General features: G+C 47.8%; 6 protein-coding genes across 6 annotated transcripts; 5 read left to right on the plus strand and 1 right to left on the minus strand.

The window, feature by feature from the left end:
- Positions 1-3,671: 3,671 nt before the first annotated feature.
- FSST1_011141 (Kelch repeat-containing protein) lies at positions 3,672-6,398 on the plus strand (the record flags this gene model as incomplete). The annotated part of the gene is made up of 5 exons (XM_083223735.1): positions 3,672-3,798; positions 3,851-3,946; positions 3,995-4,662; positions 4,726-5,749; positions 5,803-6,398. The coding sequence occupies 5 exons, from the start codon at positions 3,672-3,674 to the stop codon at positions 6,396-6,398; spliced, it is 2,511 nt and encodes an 836-aa protein (XP_083080837.1).
- Positions 6,399-6,768: 370 nt separating this feature from the next.
- On the minus strand, positions 6,769-8,056 carry FSST1_011142 (protein HGH1; the record flags this gene model as incomplete). The annotated part of the gene is made up of 4 exons (XM_083234244.1): positions 6,769-7,608; positions 7,662-7,775; positions 7,830-7,979; positions 8,036-8,056. 4 exons carry the CDS (start codon positions 8,054-8,056, stop codon positions 6,769-6,771), a joined length of 1,125 nt encoding a protein of 374 aa, XP_083080838.1.
- Positions 8,057-9,193: 1,137 nt separating this feature from the next.
- Positions 9,194-10,707, plus strand: FSST1_011143 (snoRNA-binding rRNA-processing protein ENP1; the record flags this gene model as incomplete). Its single annotated transcript, XM_083234246.1, has 2 exons — positions 9,194-9,792; positions 9,843-10,707. 2 exons carry the CDS (start codon positions 9,194-9,196, stop codon positions 10,705-10,707), a joined length of 1,464 nt encoding a protein of 487 aa, XP_083080839.1.
- Positions 10,708-11,356: 649 nt separating this feature from the next.
- Positions 11,357-11,667, plus strand: FSST1_011144 (uncharacterized protein; the record flags this gene model as incomplete). The annotated part of the gene is made up of 2 exons (XM_083234247.1): positions 11,357-11,370; positions 11,421-11,667. 2 exons carry the CDS (start codon positions 11,357-11,359, stop codon positions 11,665-11,667), a joined length of 261 nt encoding a protein of 86 aa, XP_083080840.1.
- Positions 11,668-11,706: 39 nt separating this feature from the next.
- Positions 11,707-12,986, plus strand: FSST1_011145 (uncharacterized protein; the record flags this gene model as incomplete). Its single annotated transcript, XM_083234248.1, has 4 exons — positions 11,707-12,141; positions 12,188-12,458; positions 12,519-12,556; positions 12,612-12,986. The coding sequence occupies 4 exons, from the start codon at positions 11,707-11,709 to the stop codon at positions 12,984-12,986; spliced, it is 1,119 nt and encodes a 372-aa protein (XP_083080841.1).
- Positions 12,987-13,846: 860 nt separating this feature from the next.
- Positions 13,847-14,984, plus strand: FSST1_011146 (Elongator subunit IKI1; the record flags this gene model as incomplete). The annotated part of the gene is made up of 3 exons (XM_083234249.1): positions 13,847-14,005; positions 14,060-14,228; positions 14,281-14,984. The coding sequence occupies 3 exons, from the start codon at positions 13,847-13,849 to the stop codon at positions 14,982-14,984; spliced, it is 1,032 nt and encodes a 343-aa protein (XP_083080842.1).
- Positions 14,985-15,313: the final 329 nt, after the last annotated feature.

Consider the following 15,313-nt stretch of genomic DNA (forward strand, 5'->3'; position numbering starts at 1 on the left):
GTGATACCGGCGTGAAGCTCACAATAGCCAGGTAACGAATGTGGTAAAACGAACGTCAAGGCCCTACTCTGCTTGACCGAAAGGTTAGAGAGCGTCAAACAAAGGGTGTAAAAGTATTATCCTCGAATAGATATATGATGAAGGATCAGGGCCAAGGTTGGGGCTGAGTAAAAGTGCCTTGACACTTGACACCACTTACAACAACATCCACAATTGGTATTAATTTCCTCTCCGATAAGCCACTTGAGCGTATTTCCACGGCCGGTGAGCAGATGTGAAAGTGAGTAGAGCCTAATCACCAGGGTCTCGAGCTGATGGCGAGGGTGAATGAGTAAGGAAGTAATCAAACTCAATAGCCAAGCATAAGCTCAGGTGAAAGAGATCCCGGATTGACCACTACAGAGAAGACAACTTTGGACAAAGAGTCTTCACAAAAGATATCCTTGACCGGGTGTGCCGCTTGAGCTAAATGCTAATATGGATGCGTTGTGGATACCTCAACTGAACTGGCTTACTTGGGGCGATGCGTAGCATGAGCAACAATGCATATTGAACATGGTTGAAAGCAAGGGTCTGGCAAGGGTACGTCCGTTGGAATATGCCCCAATCGAGCAAGCATCACGGCCTTGTAAGATCCGCTCGAAGACGTTCCTTGTCATGGCGCCTTAACGCTTTCCATTATCGCGCATCTCATACTTTTCGGCCCAAGGCTACGGGCCGCCAAGGGGCTGAGAAGGGACAATGTCACAGCACATCACAGTAATAACCCATGAGGGGATTGCTGACAGGGCCACCACATGACAGCCTACAGGACCACAAGTCCGAGATGACCAGCAATTGAACGGTGACGGTACACCAGGCCTTAGCCCGAAAGCCGAGGATTGACGCGTAATATTGTGACATTGACAACACAGAAGTGATGAGATAGATTGTAGGCGGAGATAATAATAGACAATGCGGTATCACGGTCTCCAACTTCAATAGTAACTGCCTGATGAGCGCCATTGATGCTGTGGCTAATGTAAAGCCGGATCTCAAAGAACACTGACTGGTTTGGGTGCTGACAGTCTAGAATTTCCCGTATTAGATGTGCAACTTGGCCAGTCACGTTGCTTTTGATGCGAGCGATTGGCTATCACATAAACAATGAGGCAGAACAAGTGCGACACATAGAGGCATGCTTCTTTTGGATGGATCCCAAAAAAGAAACGAAGACGAGTTGAGGAAAGTAGTTGAACACGACCAATAGAGGCTCCCACCTTCCGATACCAAGGTAAGTTTAGTCGGTGGCTTACAGTGAAACGGGCGGGAAGGAGGGCGCCACAGCCTGATGTTCTCAGGGCCATTTGAAATCTGATTGGTCACAGCCCAAACAAAGCAAAGAACCCCATGACGGCCAGTTTTGTTTTTTTGCTTCGATTCGATCCAGCCCTGTGAGGGCGGGAGCGAGTGGAGACATATTTATATCCGAGATCGTCGATAGCTTAATACCTTTAACCTTGTGTCTATTTGTATGTCTACCTCTTTACTCGGTAACACTAAAATCTCTAGATCATCACTTGCTTGAAAACAAAATAAAACAAAGCCACCATCAACTCAAATTTCCGCTAGAATTTCGCGTACCTGACTCTAGAAGTCGGTCGGACGATGTAAGCACGAGGCGTTGAAAGCTTGGGTGCATATTGAGCTAGTAGGCTAGATTACCCACTAAAGCTTACTCCCCCCACTGGGTCGGCCCTGAGCCCCGCTTTGGTCCGCAGGCCGAGCCTTATTCGAGTTGATGGAAGTGAAGGTACAGAGTAGAGTCGAGTTCTTCCTGCCTTTCACAAACAGTCACAAGTCGGTCAATGTAGTGCGTGCTCGGATCAGATATGGTCCTTCGTCGACTTGAAATGATTCATCACCTAACCTCTTTTTCTTTGTTCTCCAAATCCACACTCATTTGCCATGTCAATAACCAAACAAGTCTTCATCCCCTCGACTTTGGCTTTGGTATAGACGTTTTGTCTCACACTCACACACTTGCGCGACTTTTAATCCATCATGGCTTGTGGGGGCCGCGATGAAGTGCATCCATGTTGCAGCAGAACAAGACACCTCGGAGGATGACAACGCATTTGAGATGGAGTCTGAAAAGAGGTGCATCCTTGTAGCGCAAAATAACATGCATTTTATATGAACCGACCATCACTTTGGACCTTTCTCCTTAGTCTCACGGAGAGAATATGTGAGGGTGTCGTGTCGTTACATTATCTCCTCCCCGACATGTGCCAGTGCTTATTTTTGACAGGGATGTAGTCTAGATGGTAAGATCGACCCTGTCTCTCCAACCCAGACAAACCCAGCCTCCAAAAAGCCTCTTTCGTTTGTCCTTCAACGGATGGCACTTTTGGATTTTGCTCTTGAGTATCTGACATTTCTTACCAGAAGGAGCCAATTCTCCCGTTCGGTCATGTCCGCGTCCGCGTCCGTATCCCGTTGCAAGAGGAGGTAGTTGACATCTAGATTCTTTTTCCCAATGTTTTAGCCAACTGGTCCAACCCGTGCGTAACGTTATGCGAGATCGCGGTATACCTAGTTGCGTGGACCATATGGTGGTTGTGGCTGTTGGTCTATGAAACAATTCTACCACCAACAGCTTATTGTCGGTTCATCCGACTCTCAGCCATGGCCACTGATTCTTTGTTCACAAGTTACCGATGAGTATCCTTTCCTAAACTGTTACACTTTTCACTCTGTGACCGATGCCATGAGGAAATGGGGCTTTTCCGAGCCATCTCATCACCCTGGCTTAGTTCAAGGCTGATCCTAACCAAAGTCCATCAAAAATTCCTCAATGTCAGCCCTCAATTGTTACCCACTCGTCACCAGCAACAGACGACTCCACGCCTGAAGTGGATGAATGTTTTCCAACGTTGCCAGGCCACCAGGCTTGCTAGTTAATGGCTAGCGGAACGAATGCTCGCAAAGATTGAGGCTGAGCAGACACATGGGAGTTATCCCTGCTATAGACCATAACTTTAGGAACAGCATCAGCCCAAAACCGTGACTGTGACCACTACAACGATGCAGGGCCAGAGGACATGCATGCTACATCGCGAACAAGAACCCACTAGACCTCATGGGTAAAATTCGATGGAACTATGTACTCAACATTCCCTTGTCGACAAATGTGCTGTCTGATCACTCAGCCCTATCCCCCATCTCGTTCGATCTCGACCGGACCCAGTGGCGAACGTTTTGCTCGACGGCGAATACTCTCGCGTTACATCTCTGCATTGAGACGAGTCTTACCGACCGTTTTGAAATCTCCCCGCGCCGTTTCTTTCCATCTTACAAACTTTGCCTTGGCGTCTGATTCACTCATCCTTGCCCGTTTATGTACAGTACATTTTCACGAACTCGCCGAGTACTAAGCCGCTTGGACGCTTCAGCGAACCTTGATTCTGGACCAAGGCTATTTCTTTGTTCAATAGAGATTTCCTGTCTTCTTATACCAGCCCTGCCATTCGTTCGAATTCGCCACTCGCTGGTCCTCGGCCCGCTTGTCGAGTTTTGTACAGTCTTTAGGATACACGATAGGTAATGGTCCAGTAGCAGCTTACTACCATCGCTTTCTCCCAAACTTCTGCTCTGTGTGACGCCTACTTAGAAAGTCAATCATCTCAGATATGATGTTGAGAAACACTGCATCCTGGGCGTTATTAGCAACAGCCGTAGGCCCAACTATCGCTCAGTTCAATAACTGGCAAGATGGCCAAGTCAGCTCTGGAATATGTACATGGCAGCAACCAAGAGGTAAGTTTGCAAACTGATTGATGCTTAGAGGTCATCTCTAATATATAATCAGCAATTATGATCCGCGATATGATATATCTCGATGGAGGCGATATTTCGTGGTTTGCTGAAATGAATGACAAGACAACGTTAACTGATTCTACCCCAAGTACGCCGTACCGTTATATGTTTACCTTGCAATAGCTGACCGTACAAGGCAACGATGCGGGAATCATCCTCAATTTTAACCTGAGCACTCCGTTTAACGCAAGTACCAATCTGACGAGTATCCTTCTTGACAGCCCAGCCATGTCCAAGGCTCGTGGTGGCTCGGGGAACAGTAATGGCGCTGCTCCCAATTTTCTTGACGGTGCCCTTCTTGGAAACGACGACGAGTTCTTCCTCTATGGCGGTGATCTCCTGGAGAACGACGATCTATACGAATCACCCGCGAAGGACGAAATCCTGGGGTACCAGGCCTATCAGTATGGACCAGATAAGCCAACATGGAAGCCAAGTTTTGTTGATAGCAAGCTGGACGAAAACGTTACCCGATATATCGCATATGGAGGAGCGGTGAATGTGCCATCCGAAGACCTCGCGTTTTACTTCTCTGGCTTACGATCACCAACGAAAGGAGAGTTCTTCACGAATGACCCGGAAAAGAAAGCAACCAATGTCTCTGATACATTTATCATGTTAAATCTAGAAGACCAATTCTATGAGACCTGGACCAACAAGACACTGAAGGGTGTGAAGGGACGTGCTAATGCAGAAGTCGTTTGGGTTCCAGTTGGCAAGAAAGGTATTCTTGTTGTCCTGGGGGGTGTTGTCTATCCTCAGTGGGCGGGACAAAGTCGCAAATCGGCGAACGAGGAAGAAAGCGTAAGCAACATCAAACATGATACATCGTACATTTTAACGCTGACATAAACTCCACGACGACAGAAGAAACAGAGCCCCAAATTCATGCAAACCATTGATATTTACGACGTTGAAAATGACAAGTGGTATCAGCAAGAAACCAAGGACGGTCCTGGGGCACTAACACGGGGTTGCGCCGTAGTGGCTACAGCTACAGACCGTTCAAGCTTCAACATCTTCTATTACGGTGGTTTCGATGGGATTAACGTGAAAGAAGCATTCAGTGATGATGTGTGGGTACTCTCGCTGCCGTCTTTCACCTGGGTCAAGATCAACGAGGGAAAATCGATTCATGCTCGCGCAGGACATAAATGCTTCATGCCGTATCCTGACCAGATGCTGGTCTTTGGTGGTTACACACCACTAGCTGGAACCCAGATTACATGCCTTGAGAAAGGCCCGGTGGTGAACTTCAATGTTACCAGTGGAGAATGGTTGGACAGTTACGACCCTGGTGAATACAGCGATTACGGCGTCCATGAAAAGATCCAATCGGAGATTGGTGGCGATGCCGCAGGCGGTGCAACAGTGACCGCTCCTGCGGGAGGTTGGACTACTTCTGCTCTGAAGGATATTTTTGATACAGAGTACGACACGAAAAAGATCAAGGAATACTGGCCATACAACAAGGCCACCTCTACAGGAAGGCCTAGGCTTGACAACCCAAGCGATGGTGACGAGGATCAAGATGGCAGTGGTGGCTCTGGTCTTCCAAAGTGGGTTGCGCCAGTCCTGGGTGTTGTTCTCGGACTTATGCTCGTCACTGGTATCTTGGTCGTCTTCTGTCTCTGGCGCCGTCGCAGGATTTTCAGGAACAGGAACAGTGACTACGGGACTGAAGACCCGGGGTCACGAATCCGATCATGGATCCGAGGTCAACATAACGAAAAGGCCCCCACTGTCACTACTGATGAAACCCCTGTAAGCCCAAGTACCGAGATGGCCTCTACTGCACAGGTCGTTGGTTTGTCGCCCTCCCCAGTGGGCACTCCTGCCAATACTTCTTCGCCTGCTGAGGTGGCTGACACTCAGATCCATGAAATGGCTGGTAAGTTGCGAATGTCGTTTCAAACCAGTTGAATATAAAGCTAACAGGACCAGATACCTCGCGGCCACCTGAGCTTCATGACACAGGGCTCTCTCCGATCAATATCATACAGAAGTACTCTCATTTTGCCTCTGATAACAAATCCCGTTCCATGTCCAACCCATCCAGTAACTCGTACTCCGTCGGAGAGCACGCAAGTACCGTTTCGAGGTCGACAGAGCCACATGTCTCCCAACCCGACTCTCCTACGGCTGGACATGGTGGCCATACTCGCATGACATCTGATGTATCTGGTGTCACTGAAAACAGTGGCAGACCGCCTCGAATAGCATCTGATGTGTCTGGTATTTCTGAAGGCGACGCTTCGGCTCTCCGACATATTATAAGCCCTATAAGCCCTAGAAGTGACGATGGCAACATGCCTTCGCCGCCATTCCCTGGTATGACAGAGGATATCCTTCCTTCTCCCCCTGCAGACCTCACGCCTTCATCGCCTCCTCTCAATACAGCTGTGTCTCCTGTTCCTGTGTCCCCTCCCAGTGCCAACGAGGCGCCCGGTCGGGACTATCTTACAGCCAAGGCCTCATCAAGCCCGATTAGAAAGAGTATGTTTAAGGAGAGCGAGGAAGACATGGGACAAACAAAGTAGTCAATCTTGAGTTGGGTGGTAGCTATTTGCAAAGCGGCGTTTCTAATATTTTGGAGGTTATATCATGTCGGATCATAGGGCACATATCTAGACTCGGTGGCAGGACATTCTTTAACAAGCGCAGCATTTCGGGGTGGTGATACCCCGGGTTAGGTCGGTTACGGAACAACACTCTTTTTTGATAAAGCATTCACGTCTATCTATATACGTTACTTTTCGGTACATATATTCATAATTTCCAACATTGCCGGTCCTGTCCTAGGGCCCGGCGTTTCTAATCAAACCAAAAACTTTTTTACCCAGTTCAACTTTCCATTTGCCTCGTCCACTATCCGTTCCATGAAAACACCATAGCATTAACATCTTTAATTTAAACCTCAACAAGCTGATCATCCTCATCTTCGACTGCTTCCACTCGGCCATTGGTAGTGTCAGGCTTATCCTCGATAGCTTTGACTCCGTTTGCCTCCTTGGCCTCATCTTCTCCCTCGCCTTCCTCATCTCGTGCCAGTACCTGCACCAATCGCTCGCATGCCTCCTGGACGCCCTCATCGTTGACTCGCTGATGTGTCTCTCGAATGACAGGGTAAACCTTGACACGGCGCATAAGCTCACGTCCCTCGCGTGTCGTCGTTAACAGGGTAATCGTCTCCACATGTGTCTGTATGTTCTGGTTGTCTGAGTCTCGCTTCTTGTCAGGTGGTAGGAGTTGGAGATCAGGCAGCATGTCCATAGTTTCATCAACATCGTACTCCTCGTTACCCATGATAGGGAGGAGGATGTAGGGAAGGATATCAATCGCATCGTCAGCCAAGAAAGACGGATGGGACTTGACCTCGAAAGCCGCGTTCTTGATAGTGCTGGCAACACCCTTACGTCGGATGTCAGACTTGTGCTCGGTAAAGACCTTGAGCTTTGTAAGAGGAATGACCTTGTCGTATGCCTGCTCCTCGAGGAAATGCTTTCGAACATCGTCGTGCTTGGAAAGATCAGCAAAAACGTAGGCTAGATAGTCAAAGTCTGCGTTCTTGTTGTATGTGCCATCTTGTCCCTTGACAAACAAATCCAGGAGCTGGTTGAGGACAATCTCGTCTGAGCCCAGCTCCTTGGGGGGTTCTTGCTTTCTCTTGAGGAAATCCTTCAGACCGTCCCACTTGGAAAGGTTGGCAGCAAGCATGGCTAGCAAGTTGGCATTTGGTTCCTCAGGGTTCTAGAATTTGTATCAGTGACTTGTTCTCGGTAACTCCGGACTATCACACATACCACTATGAGATCAAAGACGATTCCTAGGAACTTTTCGTCTGTTGCCAGAAATTTAAGCACCTCTTCGTCACCAGATAGGTTGATAAGCATTGTGAGAGCATGTTCGGCAATTTTCTAATGATTCCATTAAGTTAATGCACGTTTTCGTCCTTTTACGGCCATGCTTACAGGGTGGTCGCGAACTAAGAAGCTGAGATGCTTGATCGGCTGAAATTTCTCAGTCTTGAAAATGCTAGGTTCCGATAATGAGTAGGGAACCAGGTTCTCTGCAGCAAGCAGACGAATCTGGGCATTGGGGTTGGCGATGAAGCCCACGAGCTACAGGGTACTTTTGTCAGCCCAACTCGTTATATAGAGCATCAAGTGTCACATACCTCTTCTAGTTCAGTCGGCATCTTGTCTTTGTCTTGGGTATATTGAATAAATGTTGTTGGAGTGATTTTTTAGTTGTTGGTTGACGATTTTGGAGGGGCATGACCGTAGTGGGGGTCGAGGCCTGAAGTCATCGCTACTTCAGTAGGCTGGGCGCCATTTAGTGGCCCGCTGCTTGTGAATTTTCAGCGCGGACCCACAGACTGAAGAAGTTTCCAAGGGTCTCTTTTGTGTCATCATGGTGGCGGGGCAAAATCTAACGCCTGCTTGTCATAATTTTCTGTAGACTGATCCTAGGATTTTATATGGTCACACAATGTGGCATATTAATCTATCATTGTTCCTAAGACATGAGTCAATGATTGGATAGAATTGAATATAAAAGAAAGGGTTATTAATTTAACTTTTATATTCTCAAGTTGACTGTAAAATATCTAGAACAGTAGAATCGAAAAGGCTGAATTGCATATATATAGTATACCTACCTACCTACTACTATATACATCGTCCACACTTGTTACATAGTCACAGAAGAGGTATTACTCATAACCAACTACACACCTACCTACCAGGACAGTCTCATCCATGATTTACAAACGAGTACACCGTCAACTTATGGTTATAATATTGCCCTGGCTTACCCTGTAGCCACAATGGACATTTGGCCAGGTTTGTAGATATTGAGTATTAAGGAAGTCTTCTCATATGAAATCCGGTACAAGTACTCTATTCAGAGACCATCGATCTATTTAAGTTTAATTGATCTATCGTCAATTTTTTTTCTGATGGGTTGGTCCTCGAAGTTTGGCAACTTGATTCGCGCGGCCTGCTCAGCAGCCTACTTCTTCTTCCTTCAACACACAGAAAAGACAGACCACTCTTGGATCGAATATTAAGCACCGAAGTACCAAGACTCCACTCCAGAGGTCAGCCTTGAATTCCATACTAAAGCGGATGCTATCCATTTACTGTCAGTCAAGATCTATTGTCAATCTTCTTGTGGTTGTTGTCGTCGTTCTGAAAGCGGTGACCGAGCGAACACACTAGGCCAAGGTAAGCAAGAGGGGTCCTTATCGATAAGGCAAAAATTTTGAAATTCTACCTAATTGCGACTTCAGGTCCGCCCACATTGTGACATCTCCAAGTTCAATACGCCCAAAATGCCCAAGGCCACTACTCCTACTGCCATGCGGCAGACCCGTCGACATAACCCCTTGGAGGACGACATCACTGCTACTGGTATTCTAAAGAATAAGCCTTCCAAGAAGCGATCAAAGGGTAACGATGATGAGGGGGAAAGCTTTGTCGACGACCGCGCCTCTCGAACAATTTTGCGCATAGGTCGCGAGCTGGCCGAGGAGGAGAATGCCGGAAAGCCTGTCGCTGCTAAGCCCAATATCGACAACTTTGGTTACGACTCGCGATTTGGCGACGAGGCTGAGGAGGAAAATAAGGTCTACGACGACGACGAGGCTTGGGGCGACGATGACGAGGTTGTTGAGGAGATCGAGGTTGATCCCAATGACCTTGACATGTACCGAAAGTTCATGCCCGACGAGGAGGATGACGATTTGCTCAAGCACGGATGGGATCTCAAGCCCACAGGAGAAGAGCAGGGCGAGAGCGTCAACCTTGCAGATCTGATTCTGGAGAAGATTGCTGCCCACGAGGCGGCGCAGGAGCGACGTGAGAACAACCTGGGGCCCCCCGACGAAGAAGAGTTTGAGCTGCCCGAAAAGGTTGTCGATGTGTACACCAAGTAAGCTAAGCCGTTATTTGCTGTGGATTGACAGAAGCTAACAATTTCAGGGTTGGTCAAATCCTTGCGCGATACAAGTCCGGTCCCTTGCCAAAGCCTGCGAAAATCATGCCAACAGTGCCGAACTGGGAAGCTCTGGTCAACATCACCCAACCCGAGAGCTGGTCGACCAACGCCTGCTATCAAATGACAAGAATCTTCATTTCAAGCAAGCCTCAAGTGGCCCAGCGATTTATGGAGATGGTCATTCTCGACCGTGTCCGTGAGGAAATCTACGAAACCAAGAAGCTTAACGTTCACTTGTTCAACTCGCTCAAGAAAGCTCTTTACAAGCCTGCTGCTTTCTTTAAGGGTTTCCTTTTCCCTCTCGTTGGCAGCGGAACATGCACACTTCGAGAAGCCCATATCATCTCCGCTGCCTTGGTGAGAGTTTCGATCCCTGTCCTTCACTCTGCCGCTGCTTTGAAGGGTCTGTGTGATATCGCTGCCCAGGAGGCGTCGCACGGTACCGAGGGTGGAGGTGCCACCAACATCTTCATCAAGGCCCTTCTTGAGAAGAAGTATGCGCTCCCGTTCCAGGTCATTGATGCTCTGGTATTCCACTTCCTGCGATTCCGAAGTGTCGACCCCGCTTCAGTCAAGGCCGGCGACACCATGTCAGGTATCAACGAGGGTGATGCCAAGACCAAGTTGCCCGTTATCTGGCATCAGTGTTTGCTTGCCTTCGCCCAGCGTTACAAGGGAGATGTGACAGAAGACCAGCGTGAGGCCCTACTTGATCTTCTTCTGACACACGGCCACGCTGCTATTGGACCTGAGGTGAGGAGAGAGCTGTTGGCCGGACGAGGTCGTGGTGTTCCCATCGAGCAGACAGGCCCAACGCTGGATGGTGATGATACCATGCTCATCGACTAATGGAGTTGATGAATGGCGTTTCTAATGAATGGGTGCATATATGGCGTACGGCGTATTAAAATGTTTGTAAGCTGGTTCGACATTGAGTTGAGTTAGATTTGAGTCTGTTGGAGACTAGAAGCCTACCTCGATACCGATTTTATAAAAGATCCCTTGGCGGTTACTTTCAATAATTGTTCTATGCATATGAGTAAACGCTCTACCTTCATTAGTAGTGTAAAGACCTTTGAAGTCTGTTGTTGGGGATATCTATTGCTATCATGCCAGTGATACCAAGGGTTGGAAGGAAGGAAGGGGCCACGGACATCGTGGTGTTTACTCGAAACAGCACTCGCCAGAAGCTAGCTTTTCCACTATTATTCCATCTTCGTTATTTCTACCAACACACCTAATCACCTATGTTTACCTGAAACAAAATTGGACATTCCTACAGAACATCCTATGCTTCTTCTTTACCCTTATCACCTGCTTTTAACTCTTATGCACGTACCTGATTGTTTACCCAAGTCTGTTGCAAACACATAACACCGTCCTCTTGAGTCGGTCTTTCTCAACAGATGGATGACCTTTTCCAAGGGGTGCTCTCTCCAGCCTTGCCATGCCGATATCATCTCGTTCAGATCCAGTATTGCCAGCGAATTACCATAATATGAACGAGCCCAAGTATTTTTTATTCATGCTGCCGGTTGTAGCTTATTCTAATACCGCTCTAGCTATTTCAATGTTCCGTTGGGAACGCAGGCGTCCCCCTCCCTCGCTCCGCCTTCGCTTTTTGCGTCCGGTCCCAAATATGATAATACTATAAGACACCAGCCGAGTCTACCTTCGATGCCAGAGAATGTATTCTCGTCTCCGTTGACTTCAGGGGGTACTACGCTTCGTCCTCTCAATCGACAATCTGTCGAGTCCTCAGGGTTCGGCGCTGACCCTCCAAGACCTCCTCGCGATGGGTTCGAGTAGGTCTGGTTCCCACAGGGTTACTGGGCAGAGCGCCAGGTTATGATTTCAAGAAAGAGCTATTCAAGTAAGGGTTTCTTCAAATGGAGAAATCGCTCGACAAAATCTGCCAGTGAATCTGACGTCCGAGACATGTCACTTGGTTCTCCTTTGACATCGCTATCAGCGCCACCCAACTTCCAAGGCTTTGAGCCACCACAGCCAAGACCACCTTCCAGTCCCTTTGTATCCGAGTCGGCGCACGTCTTTTCACTACAGCAGCCCAGCGTCATTCGCTTCTCAGATCAGATTCAAGACTTCAGCTCAATCTCCCCAAGCTTGGAATGGGAAAGTACGGACTCGATTTCCCCAATGAACAATTTGCTACCACCGCGAACAACAGACACCCCGCCTTCTACATCATCTAGCTCTGAGAGTCTCTACGGAAAGGCAAAGAAGAGTATCGGGTCCAAGCTGAAATTCAAAATTCGTAGAGAGGTCAGTTGAGTGCAATAGGGATAAAGAGCGAAACTGATTCTTGTAGGCGACGCCATACTCAGCAATGCCCGAACACGAACACCACTGTTCAACGATGGACGGTACTAGGAACTACACCAGCATGCATCAAATCACAAAAACAGGGTCCTGGTTCAAGGATGATGTATCAAGAACCAAGTTGCGTCGAAGGTTCTTTGGACGACCACCATGGGGCCGCAAGGAGTCAGCCGATTCATACAGCAGCGTGACTAGCTCTGTAAGAGAGATACTCAAAGGTGAGACTCCTCCTCCATCTCTAGGTTCAAGCTCCGCATCTTGTATGTTCTCTGTAACGCTTGTACCTGGAAATGAAAGAGTGCATTCTGACACTTGAACAGTACGAGTCAACTGTGTCGATAGTCCATATCCAGGAGGGGTATGTTAGACCAATGCCTAAAAACCAGAAGATACTGACTTTTCTCTTGGTTCAGGAGGCAAGACGCATCAAGACACCTCCGCTTACTGAAGGCACTGCGAATGGTCGGCCACGTTCGTTCTTCACCGAGACGGTTGCTCCTGCAGACGTGGAAGAAGTGGACATCCAAACCTCCTCTTCAAGGAGGCACTCTCTGCAGACAGTCTATCACAAAAGTTATGCTCCTGACACTACCGAGTGGCGGGAAAGAATCCCCAAACAACCCGTTCGAAGGAACCCTTTCCAGGGTCCGGCCACTTTCGAATTCGAACTCCCGGAACACCTGCCAAGCAGTCCAATGTGTCCCGCGAACGAGAAACATGTCGGTGGCGGGAAGGGTGTATGCGTTTACCATGGGCGCAGAAAAGGAGCATCAAAGATGGAGGGATGATTTGTTTCGCGTTTCGCTTGGTGAGAACGACCAACCATGTCTGGTATACCAATAGGCTTCAGGGTATAAGAGAGATTGCAGTTCGTTTCATGCCCTGCCTGCCCGTCTGTAATTGCAGAACCTAGAACTTGAACCTTGACTACGTTGTCTCACTTCAACAAACAATAACCGCGTAATTGGTTTAGTGGTAAAATTCTCCGTTGCCATTCGGTCCAAGAACCTAGACTCGGGGAGCCCTGGGTTCGATTCCCAGATTACGCAGTAACAGGCGCCATCAAGCGCGACATCTTTTGCTGGTTGTGTAGACTTTTTTGTTGTGTTGCGATCCTGAATGGTGTGAAGACGTTGATGGTGTTGGTGGCGAAAATGGTGACCTCCATCCGTGCAAAGATGCCCAACCACAAATAGCATAGGGACGAAATTAGTTAGTCACTTTATGTTATTTAGACCAGACTCTTGTGCTATTTGATTTTATACCCTAAAGCTCATATGCTTAACTTCTATTTCCCGCTTGTAAAGAGGCCAATTGCCGTCTGCCACAAGTCGAGTTTAATTACGCTGAGAGTGTCTTGAATAGAGCTTCAAACAAATAAGCTACAAATCTCTATAGTTAATTTTTTCTTGTTGGTTGGGTTCCCCTAACTGGAGTTTGTCAAATCGAAAAGACCCACTGAATTCTTTCTATCTAGCATCACATCTACCAAGCAAAGTCAGGCACCCTAATTCAACCACTCATTCTCATAATTCTATGTTTTTGATGCCCAGTAACAGAGTGAACAAGATCTGGTACTCGCACTTACCAAACTTAAAATCTTTATTATCACAGCGTTCAGTTGAACCTGTGGCCTGCCCACACTACCATGGCGCCAACATCAAATATCCACGCTCGATCGCATAGTCTACTCCTCTTACAAAAGCTCCTCAACCTGCGTGATGGTGCAAGTCCTCTTACCCTCGTGATCGACAATCTCGAGCAGCCTGCGCGGCCAGTCCTTCGTGAATTTGTCTCACGAGCAAAAGTACGTTTGTCCCACAACCAAGAACAATCAGTGCGACTGACACGAGCATCTCAGATCGCAAAGACACAAGTCATCTTCTTGTCGATGGTGACACTCAAGAAACCACAAGATGCAGATGTTTTCATAAAGGCTACGGGAAGAGATCTCCAAGAGGTTCGAAAGGACTTGCTAAACCATTATCCTACGTTTAACCCTCTGGCAGACAAGGGAAAGCCCACTCAGAGTAAGTCGGAGAGTCATCAACTTGACAAGTTCTTTTTGCTAACTCTCATAAGGGGCCGTTGTGATTATAGACTCACTCAACGCTCTCGCTTCTGCGGCTCCGCAGTCGCTTGCAAACTTCTTGTCAAGCATCATCACACCCGCTGTCTCTATCGTCGCCACATATCATGATGACGTGCCTATTGCACTACCACGATCATTCAGCGAGTATGAGCCTCATCCTCTGACCGTCCTGTGTCATTTGGCCACAGCCATCCTCAGACTCTCGAGTTTGTATCAAGAGATCCAACGTCAAAAAGCTCGGAATCGAAGTATCCAGGAGCCAGAATGGGGTCTGAATGAAGATCGCGAGGGACTGCTTGTCGGTCTGGGAGAGAAGGGCAAAGATAGAAACGAAGACAGCACTGGAGTCGTCATCTTTATGGAACTGCGACGACGAAGCGGAAGAACCGTATCTGAAAAGTTCATTCTCAGTCCCAAAGGTTCAGCAACAGCAGCTCTACCGGGCAAGGTGTGTTTGCTTACAGACCATCCTATGTTTACCACAGCTACGGATAGTGGTGAGACTGGTGACGGAGAGGAAGAGCCTGAGAGTACCTTCAACCTTGGCCTGACAGAAAAGCAACGCAAGGATAGGGAGGGTATTGTGCTACCCTACTTTGATGCGCAAACAGATATTGGAGCAGGTGAAGGAGGAAGGATTCTGTACGAAATGGGCAGAGAGGATGACTTTGATGACGAAGAAGATGAGATATGAGGAAAACATAGCCCTTTTCGAAACAGAACTGATGTTTAATGAGTATTCTTTATTCAATGTGAAGCAGAAGTTTGGTCACGCCTTTCAACAAAGGCCAGTATGAGGATATATGCGACTCGCAGTATTATATACTCAAGACAGTGACTAAATTCAAAAGGGATAGAATAGTTGAAATAATCTATACTATCCAATATGTTGATATGCAAACAGAGCTATTAGACTTTGAGAAGACCCCCATCAAAGTTGATATGGTAGGCCATCGGAAAATAGCATCTTGAATCGGAATGCCAAGTTGATTCTGTTATCTTATCAGCACAACGCTCTCTAAC

This window comes from Fusarium sambucinum, chromosome III, assembly GCF_050947815.1.
Source record: "Fusarium sambucinum isolate potato_lamoka chromosome III, whole genome shotgun sequence".
Classification (NCBI taxonomy): Eukaryota; Fungi; Ascomycota; class Sordariomycetes; order Hypocreales; family Nectriaceae; genus Fusarium; species Fusarium sambucinum.